Genomic DNA, 10,988 nt, shown 5'->3' on the forward strand with positions numbered 1-10,988 from the left:
CGCAGAGAATCAGTTAACACCCAGCTCCGAGAGGAAGCCAATGAACGAGAAGTTATCACATGTGGACATAACTGCTGCCGAGGCTCGGAGCGAGAGCTGAGATTGCATTGGTGCAGAATGAAGGAGAAGCCTGTTTGAAAGATGCTTCTTAGGTAATAGCTGCCCATATACATGTGTTGTATGGAGGGAGAGCAGGTCTGGATTAACGTGCAAATTCCAGCTCTCTAATGACTTCAAAGCTAGGCAGCCTGCTTTAGAAAAGGTGATAACTCAGCACGTTTGGACACATTCCTGTGTGCAGACTTTTCCAACTTTTCCAACAATATTTAAACATCTGTTGCTGAGGGGTCCTCATACTATTTTTGTGTGACATCTTTATCACTCTTTATTTCCTCCAAATCAGGTATTTTTCAGAGGTTTGTCAGCCTTTAGCATAATTACAATTCCATTCTCTTTTTCTGTTGCTCTTGTCTGCAGGCTTCTCCACTCTGTCACTGGCAGACCAGATGAGTCTCCTACAGAGCGCCTGGATGGAAATCCTCATTCTGCGCGTGGTGTACCGCTCCCTGTCCTTCGAGGACAAGCTGGTCTATGCTGAAGACTACATCATGGACGAAGACCAGTCCAAACTGGCCGGCCTGCTCGATCTCAACAACGCCATCCTGCAGCTGGTAAAGAAATACAAGAGCATGAAGCTGGAGAAGGAAGAGTTTGTCACCCTCAAAGCTATAGCGCTTGCTAATTCAGGTTGGCAGATTTGCGTGACTGTTGGCACATTTTTTTCATGCCATCTTATCTGTTTTTTGAGAAACTTCTCCTGTGTTGGCTGCTCCTGAGAGTCTAGATTCTGTTATTATTATTATTATTATTAAATTTCACTGACACCTGATCAAACTGCATAACAAAAAATAAATTAGGTTAATCAGAGAAAACTGTTCTTTCTCTCTAAAACACTTTTAAAGCAAAATTACATTTTGTTTTTTTAGAAAAAGCAATACATTCTCTGTTTCACTGTCACCCAGTTGGAACACATTGTTCTGTTTCAGGCCACTATAAAATCTTATATAAAAGCATGGAGCTGCTTTGCATTAAAAAGCACTCCATCACTATCCTATTAGGGTCACAAGTGCGCTTTTTATTCAAAGAGATTGTTAAGCACTAAACAGACACAGAGATGAGCTTTCGTTTCTGATAATGAGGTTTCGGCTGCAGGAGAAAGAAAAACACCACAAAACAGCAACGAAAACAACACTCTCAAATAGTATGCCAGCACAGAAGGAGTTAAAACTTCACAGAATGATATTTTTTCTTCCCTCTATGAATCTGAAATCTGTAAAATAATGTGTGCACCAAACCCAGCCCCCACTCCCTCTCTCCCTCTCCTCTCCGCCTCTTTCAGAAACTCTCTCCTGCTCCCTTTTTAGCATTTGCATAAAGTTCACCTTAGATCCCTGATTAATAAGGTGTCGATCATTAGGCACCTTGTTGTCAATAACGGGCTCTGATGTTGTATAGCATTGACAGTCATGGCGCGGCCCTGCATCTCCTTTTGTTGTGACCCTATCTTTGAACTTTATCTTGGTTGCTGGCCAGTAGTTTTCCCTTTAATTACAAGAAGGAAACTGTCAATAAAATCTGTTAAATGGGACGCAATGAGCGGCTTGAATGGGCGGCCGGCTATTTGTTCAAATTCTACAGCGTTCAAGGTATTGACAGTTTGTTTTCTGGGGCCATATGTGACGATCAATCTCAGACTGGGCTCAGCCACGCTGAAAAATGAAAAACCAGATTGCTTTTGCTTGCTTGCGGATGACGGCTCCCTATTTGGCCAGCCCGATTGAGACGAGCCCTTCTGTCCAAACTGCACCCCCGAGAGCCTGCGCGCGTGACTCTTTTGAGAAATTATTTTTTAATTGATTTTGTAATTAACAGTTCATCTCTGATATTGACGCACCCATTCCCAGACTGATAGGAGAGAAATTGTTTTGAACAATAAAAGTTTCACTTTCCCTCCCCCCCAACCCCACCCCCTCTGTCTCTCTCTCTCTCACACACACACACACACAAATGAAAGCATGTGCTGCTGCAGTGACATACTGTACAAACACAGCTCAGTACTTTATTTATTTCGTTTTCATTTCAGTTCCTCAACCCAACATTTCCTTTCTGTGTTTGGTGTCGTAATCTTGTATATGCTAATCAGCTGCCTGTTGGAATGGGTTATCAATCTGTTTGATTTGATGGTTGTTTTGAAGTTAATCTGGGCTTTCGATTCCTAACGACTTCATTCCTCATTGATATATGGTAATAACTGGGGGTTTCAGGCCGCACTATGAGTCAGATGGTCAGATTTTATAGTCAAACCAAATTGTTAAAATAATGACAGTAATCAGATACATTCTATGCATTCTTTTAATAATCCTATACAGGGTTAGTTAATTGAACAATATTGCTTCGCCACGGACATGTTTTAATGACAATAACAATTAGATTATTTTAATTTGGAATGATTTTTCTGATTTGTTACTGGGCCCGTCACATGCCAATCTCATACACATTGATATCACATATTGATCAACAACACTCCAATTTCCATAATAATAATCACAGTCTCCCACTGATGGACCACTGGAGTCGACCAGAAGCTTCCAATTGGATTTTCCATCAATCCAACTCAGACAAATCTGCATATTCACTTTTAACCTCACAGTAACTGTCCTAAAATCAACAGCTGTAATATATGTACAGTTAAAATGCCCTGCAGTATGAAGGAGAATATTTCCAAGGCAAAGCTCCCAAGTTCACAATACAAACAAAGCTATAGATTTCTTCTCTCCTGTCATCTGAGCTCCCCAATTCTTTTTATGGCTCCCTCCGGGGCTTGTTTCTTCCCTGTCATGTCACAGGCTTTGCGCTTCTTAAGGGCCTGTTTCGGCACTTACCCCCCCCACCTCCCCTCACCGCGCTCTGTCTCAGATACACATTGTGTGAGTTCAAAGGTTTGCCACCGAGAAATGCTGGCGGTTTGAGGGGAAACTTTATTCGGAAACTGTTATGCCAAACACCAAGGAAAGGGCACGCTCTACAGCTGTGCGTTGGGGTACAAAGAACGTGTTTGTTTGTTTATTTTTATTTATGTATTTCAATTTTTTGTGTACAGTTGCACTGCACAATGACAGAGAGTATTGGCACGGAGACACCACTCAGAACAACAAAAATAACATTAGCATTTTGAAGGGCAGTGTCATTAATTAATTCTCTTGATACTAATCCTTTGCATTAATGACAGTAACCCTTATGATATGTGGGAAAACGTGCTCCACATGTAATGTATACATGTACTAAACAAGGAGGGTTTTCAGTTAAGATGGCCAGAGGAATATTAAGATAAACCAAGACAGAGAAATTAAAATGATATTATGTGTGGTCTAATATCGGATTTGATTGATAGGTTTAATGGTTAACAATCATTTTCTCAGTGTACTTAAAAATAAGACTATTGTTGTAGTTAGAGTAGTAGTAGTTGTGGCATTAGGAGTAGCTTGAATTTATTTTCTACAGATCATAAATTCAAAGACCTTTCTATCATATTTGCTGTAGTGTCTGCGGTTGGTGTTTTCCACTCATGTTAGATAACAAAATTCAAACGCTTTTTGCTTGGATTGATAGACGGGCATCAAAGCATCATGGTTTCGGAGGCTCGATGTGATAGTATGGTAACTGTGCCTGTGTGGTTCTGATGTCCGTAAAAGCCTGCTTGTTTTCCAAACTTTTGATGCCATCTATAGGGAATCCATAGCATGTATGCTAACTCATGCATTCTATGCTAAATAATAATCGTTGCATGCATTATTTTGCATGCATTTCCCCGCCATTTGGATCAAGTGAACATGTGATCACCCCTGGGGTACTGCTATGTGGATCTGTAATTAACAGATAACTTGTCATTGGAGTCAATACAATGAGATAAATGGTTTAAACAGGGCTGTAATTAGACAAATATTTTGAGTTGTTCCTCGGTCTGAGAGCTGTGGTGTAAATGGTCTCTCCTATGGAAATGGAAAGTGTCCCTTTGCCGCAGCTCCTTAGATAGGATTTCTACTTACAAATCAGCCGCTAAGCTCCAGGATGCCACTCACTATGCGGACACTGGAATTAGACACTGTAAATAGTCACATCTTGCATCAGTATATAACTTAATTGATTAATTTTACTGAAATAATAATAATAATAATGTTCCACTTTCAGGTTGCACTTGAACTAAAGTGCCTCGGCTTATGCTTATTAAATTAAATCCAACTCATGCATTTCCCACAGTCCCCTGCCATGCCATTCTCTTCCTGTTATTCTTCCCTAGGTAGCACAATGACAGCAGGGGAATACTTTTCCATTTTTTAAATCTCCTCTTTTTCAACACTATCTGCGCCAGTTCTTAATTGACCATTATCCACAGGACTAACAGCATTTTCATCTGCTATATAATTATGACCATTCTTCTGGGGCTGTTATTTACACCCCAGCGTGCTGTTTTACCCCCTCGACAAGTGTGCCATTATGATGTGCCATTAATGCCCCTCTTATAATATGCTCACTTCACTATAAAGTGCATCCCAGGAATAACAGTTATCCTTTTGTTTAGCTTAAAAAAAAGGTATATTTTGCATGGTGTAGTTTTTTTGTCCAATTAATTCTTGAAGCAGAACATTCTTATCATAAAATAGGTTCTCATGATATCACATTCGTGTATTACATTATATGAACATGAAGTGCATAGTGGCATGTATGCCTCTTCTCCCAGACTGATAGGTTGGTTAGGTTGGTATTGAGACTGATATGAATACTCTTTCAGGAAAGCTTTAAGTTAACAGAAATGTGTACTGGATTAAAGTTTTTGTCTAAAGCTCATTTGATTGTCTTTGGGGTAACACCATGAATAACTCAACAACCACTCTACAAAGAGGGATATATTGCCAGCTAATTATTCATATTTTTATGGATATTGAACTCTATGGTAACCCGGGAGAGTACAAAGGTTTGAAAACTGAGTACAAGCATGCTTATGACTTTCTTCGATGCATCTTGTTTATGAATGAAAAATGCTAGTGCATGCAATCTAAGTGTCCCTTAACAATTGTTCAGTGGATAGAATAACAGTGTTCTTGTACAGATCTACTGCTCCAAACACAGTGCTGAGTAGCGTTTGTGTTGTGTCACACCACCCCCGTCCCTGTCTTGTCCTTCTAAATCACTCTCGCATTAATGGGAGCAAACGGGTGGAAACGAGGTATCTACACACTCTGATTCAGTTGGCTAATTGATGTGCAAACACACACAGAGGAGATCCTGGGCATTTGTCAGATGAAACGGAACTGACACGTGCACTGCGAATTTACAAAAGTCGCCGTTAATCCCACACCCTTGTTTGTTTGTCTTTGTCTTTATTGTGGTGTTGTGTTTTGGTCTGTGATAAAGAATAGAAAGAAAAATTATAAATTGAACTGTAATGCTCCTTGAGTCTAGATGTCTAATATATCACATATTCGGATGCTATACCAGTACCAGTGTCATTTTACTACAAAACACCTTTCCTTCAACAAAGGAATGAGAGGAAACCTAGCCTACAGAATTACACAAGGAGGCACAATTCTTTAACAAAGAAAGCTTCTTCAGCTGCCATTGTGTGTCTCCTAGAACCTTTTCTGTATATGTTTCTGCCCAATATTTACATGTCACGTTGGATTATGGCTCCAGTGGAGAAGTGAAATATACAAGGCTTTAGGGTTTCAGCTCTAAGGGGCCTTCAGCCCACATCAGTTCCTGCTTGGGCAGAATCAGGTGTGTTTACATATAAAAATACACACCTTAATTCGTTGCGAGGTTTTACAAATACATTCATTTTTTTTATAGTGGAATCCTGAATAAATCAATAAAGAACCCCACCTTTGGTCAGTTTCTAAAAGGAGAGAGGGGGAAGACTAATGCATATATATAAACCGCTTTTATTCCCTCTCCCTTGATTCTAAAGCCATTCAAAAGTGAAATGATTGAACAGCTAAAAACACTCACTGTGGCTTTTGTTTGCGTCAAAATGCCCATCCGGGTCAGAACTGAACCGAAGAAAACGGAGCAGGATACCCACCGGCTCCACGTTCGAATTGTCTGTGTGTCTGTCCTGCCGTGTCCGAGATGCTGACTTCCTCTCTCTGTTCTCTCCCCTGTCTCCTTCCCGACCGGTGGCTTTCAGACTCGATGCATATAGAAGACGTGGAGGCCGTGCAGAAGCTTCAGGACGTCTTGCACGAGGCCCTCCAGGACTATGAAGCCGGGCAACACGCCGAGGACCCCCGTCGGGCGGGCAAACTCCTCATGACTCTTCCCCTTCTCCGTCAGACCTCCACCAAGGCCGTGCAGCACTTCTACAGCATCAAACAGGACGGCAAGGTGCCCATGCACAAACTCTTTCTGGAGCTGCTGGAGGCCAAGGTCTGACTTCACGCGCCGACCGGCCTTCCCGCCACTTACCACGCACAGAGGGGCGAGCTTAGGCCTCCACCGCGGCTCTGGAGAGCAAGACAACAACAGAAACAGGGGGAAACCAATTGAGATTAACAAATTCAAAAAGGCGTGAGGGACCTTGTGGTAAAATAAAAGAATAATAATTATCATCCTAATATAAACGCTAATAATGAGAATAATACTTATAATACTAATTCATAATAAATTAATAATGACAAAAACAAAAAAGACTGCACTGACTATTTAGCAGTAAGACTGTGAACCAGCTTTCAATTCTTTCTTCTGACTTTCTTAATACAGTTTTGTGCTGTCAAACCTTTTTCACAAAGAGTTCTCGCATTGAAGAGAGGAGGAAGCCAGCCCTGCCAAAGGAAAGAGATCCATTCAATGGATGCCAGCGAACTTACTTTTCTGCACCATGTCCCCTGTAAAGGAATCAAAGCGACCAGTTACTCCTCGCAGTACAGTCCGGCACGATGCATCGACACAGTACAGTATTGGGTTTCGGAGGAGCAGTCTCTTAACTAAGCGTCCAGGCGAAGGTTTGGAGCGACTGCTTCGTCACATTGCATTTTCCATCTAGATCAGATACAGCCATTTGATTCCTTAATTGTTTTCTTTCAAGTCTTCCAAATGATGCTTAGGTTGTTGTGGGGGGGGTTTGTTTGTTTGTTAGTTTCTTTCTTTCTCTTTTGGTGATTTTATTGTAACCTTTTCAGGGAATAGTTGAAGCTTTAGTCACTCATGCAATACGAAAACAAAACCCGCATTTAAAAAGAAAAAAAAGAAAGAAAGGAAATTACAATAATTTTGTTTTGGTTTTAGTTGTTTTTATTGGTGTGGCTTCAGCAATGAGGAACAATAATGAAGGACAATATATATACATATATATATATATAAAAATAAAACTTTTAAGAAAGATTTTTTTAATGATATTTTGTTGATAATTGATTGAGATTTTTTTTGTACCAGCTTTACCACTTTCAGCCATTTTATTAATCGTGTAAACTTTTATCTTCTTCAAGCAATAGTTATTAAAAGGGAAGGTGCATATTATCACATATGCAATTTATGTTGTGTGCCAGTCTTAGCCGAGGATGTTTTTTTTTGTTTTTTTTTCCAAACACGCTCAAGAGCTTCCTTCTGTGATTGCAATCTACTCTTAGATTACACCTACAGCATACTGATGATATCCAGTGACTTCAAAGCAGAGTTGAAATGATGACAATGGATACTTACCAATAATATATCAGACAGACTTCTTCTTTGCTGTCTTCTAAAAACATAATGTGAAAACCATTAAGGGCAATAAGTGAATGTCACGCTCAAAGAAATGACAAGGCTGCTAACCAAATACAGAACACAGAGAACACAGAATCTCTTTCTCAGCTGTCAAGTCCTAGTTTCTCTCTCTTCTTCAGAACTAGGAACCTAATCGCAATCAAGACTGTTACAGGGTGTAATCTAATAATAAAGAAAAACTATTTTGCTCTCCCTCACCCAGGTAAAATTAACAATAACCTACTATAACAAATATATCAGTATTAGTAAAGGCTCCCTATACTTTCAAAACATTCTTAACCATTTTACGCATTCTTGTAAATTAAAGATTGTAAACCTAACCTAAGACCATTTATTGGACAATAAAATAAAATAAAAGAGAGATGTTGTAGTTCAGGTTTTCACTGTTTCACGTGCTTTTCCGAATCCCGTCTTTCTTTTTTCTTTCTTTCCTTTTTTCTTTTCCGTTGCATTCAGAGATTGTCTTGTTCTTCTCGTGGTGTTTAGAGTTCTCGTGTTGTATGCTTTTTTAGACACAGGGTAGAATTAGAGACAATATTGGATGTATTTTTCCTCAGGAGACTTCAGTAGTGTACTCTATACTTACTGGTTATAAGGCTCTTCCTAGTAACTTGTAGAATAACAGTTCCAAAACAAATAACTCTCTACTGACCTATAATTCAGTAATAATTATTTAAAAGGAGAAAAAAAACAATACATAAATAAATAAATACAATTAAAAAGGGATAATTTGTGTAACAGTTTCTTGTAGAATAACAATGTATATCTTAGGTTTAAAAGAGAAACAGAAGTTTGAGTATTTCAGAACAATAGCTAATGTAAACTTTTTAAAACAAACGCTGTAAATAACGCCTTCCATTCTGGACATCTCAATTGTTGTTATATTAACTTTGCTCTTTGTGGTTGCTAAAAAAAATAAAAAATAAAAAAAAAATTAAATGGGGTGGGGGGGGGAAGAAGAGAAAAGAAAACTTTTTTTGGTGCAAACCAGTTTCCAAAACTACCGCTTTAACTTTGTGTGCTTTAAAAATTAAAAATTAATTAAATAAACGAATAACTTTAAAAAAGGGAAAAAAAAGAGGTTGAGGGTTTTCTTTTTTCCTTCTATAAATACTGTGTATCTATCATTAGCTATACAAACCTATATTATAGATTGTGGTTTCTCTGTAGAGAGCTGACCGTACTGTGATTCTAGACTTAATAATCATTCATAGCAACTCATGAGATGGTCGATAACTTGGGAGTTTATAGCTCTGATAAGTTTGGACGTTGGCACTTCCATTTAAATACATACACAACTCCTGGGAGTAAGGTGCTGTTTTCTTTTTTGGGATCTGTGTTTTTTGTTTCGTTTCAGTGTACTGCTGATATATATATATATATACAGGACATAAAAGGGGATGAAAGACCTTCAATAAACAGTCTCTTTCAGAGATTTAAGCTGAATTAAGGGCAGTTGTTGGTGCAAAAGGATGAGCTGGACAATAATCGACAGATCGTCTTTCGTCTGTTGTGTTCAGGCCTCCGCAGATACTTCATTAAACATGATCACTTCACCACGTCCTTGAAACAAAAGTCATTGTTGTGTGTTTTTAATGTCGAGTTTAACGAATACAATGAACATCACCACAATGCATAATACATCACAGTTTTCCAGAGCAAAAGAAAACCGGTAAAGATGTCGCGTCCACCTTTCTGGACTAGAACTATCATGTTCAGCTTAAATACTACTGAAAATATGCGCTGTGTGTCTTTCAACACCTTGCAATGATATTTAATATAGAAAAGGTGTGTTATTTAGCCATACCAACTTTTATTTCTTTTTTCTTTTCTTTTTTTCTCTTTTCTTTTTTTTATATTTTTCTTATTTAAAGCAATATGACCGTGCGACACACAGAGGTTGCACTTGTGTTTGAATTAGATCAAAATGCTGTATTTATTGGACTATTTTGCATTTAAATGATAGGAATAATAATATAAAAAAATGTACAAACAACTGCTATTTTTCTTATAGAAGAGATTATGGGTGTTGGTGGTTGAATTTAAATTATTTATGCATCAGTGTATATCTGCCGACTAATTAAAATGATTCCTGGCAGTCTTACATGCAGAAGTTGAAGAAAAATTAAGAAATTAAAAAAAAAAAAAGTTTTAAAAGCTTAAAATAAAATAAAAAATAAAAATAAATCCAGGAGTTGCTGAAACAACCTGTAGTGAGAACCATGTCTGTAGTTTTAGATGTGCTTCACATCTGTAAAACGATTAACTGTATATTTTTGTGATGTGTATCATAAAGTGTGCTCCAACAATATGTCCATTTGTGTAAATGTATTTATTTTACATTGTATATATTGTTCAATGCAAAAAGAGAGACCCGTGATTCTGTAACTACGATCAGTTCAGATGTGTAACTCCAATTATGCCTTTCAGGATGATGGTAGAGCAATATTAAACAAGCTTCCAGTTTTGACGACTCTCTCTCTGCTGTGTGTTATTTGGCGATCCGAGGACAACAGCTGGGACACTGCTGTGACCACTTCCTGCTTATAGACTGACGTGGTGCATTGTGGGGGAAATGGGGAAATGTTCTATGTTAATGTATGCATCTCTTTACTTTGCCAAGGAAACTAAACTTTTTATTATTTATGATTTAGTTTTTTCCTAGTTTTTGTTATTGCTTTACATTTTTTTGTCCAAATTGGTTTAAATTAAGTAGAAGTTGCATTACATTTTACACAAAACAAAGCAAACCCATGAAACACTTGATTGATTAGCCTTGCTTACTGTTGCGCCTATTAGCAATCTCAGACTGGGTTGGCTGGTTTCACATTCCCTGATTATTACTAATCTTGGCTTACTCAATCTTGCTTTAGGTAAGTAAGTCCAAGAGTAGAGCTAATCGGGGTCTGTGAAACCAGCTGTCAAAGTTGTTCAGAAGCACCCAGGAATATGTTGCACCTGTTTTCTGCTATACAGACTTCATTGGATTTATTTCGCCAGCACTGATCATTGGAAAATGAGTCCCTAAACTAAAAACAATATTTGAGTTTTAAAAACTAAACTTCAGGCTCCAACTTTTGAGTCTTATAGCCTAAACTACCATTAATATAATACATATTATTATTATTATTATTATTATTATTATTATTATTATTATTATTATTATTATA

The 10,988-nt window shown here is 38.1% G+C and overlaps 1 protein-coding gene across 6 annotated transcripts in view; it reads left to right on the forward strand.

The window, feature by feature from the left end:
• The window catches only part of esrrga (estrogen-related receptor gamma a), a 201,252-nt gene extending 190,961 nt beyond the window's left edge, over positions 1-10,291 (forward strand). For 5 of the 6 annotated variants that reach the window (XM_066696949.1, XM_066697017.1, XM_066696878.1 and 2 more), the window contains exons 6-7: positions 478-747; positions 6,245-10,291. In XM_066696949.1, coding sequence (XP_066553046.1) covers positions 478-747; positions 6,245-6,489 — 515 coding nt within the window. In that variant the 3' untranslated portion in view covers positions 6,490-10,291. The remainder of the gene's footprint in view (positions 1-477; positions 748-6,244) is intronic. The other variant, XM_066697081.1, reaches the window with a different exon arrangement.
• Positions 10,292-10,988: the final 697 nt, after the last annotated feature.

The sequence above is a fragment of the Amia ocellicauda genome, chromosome 1, assembly GCF_036373705.1.
Source record: "Amia ocellicauda isolate fAmiCal2 chromosome 1, fAmiCal2.hap1, whole genome shotgun sequence".
Classification (NCBI taxonomy): Eukaryota; Metazoa; Chordata; class Actinopteri; order Amiiformes; family Amiidae; genus Amia; species Amia ocellicauda.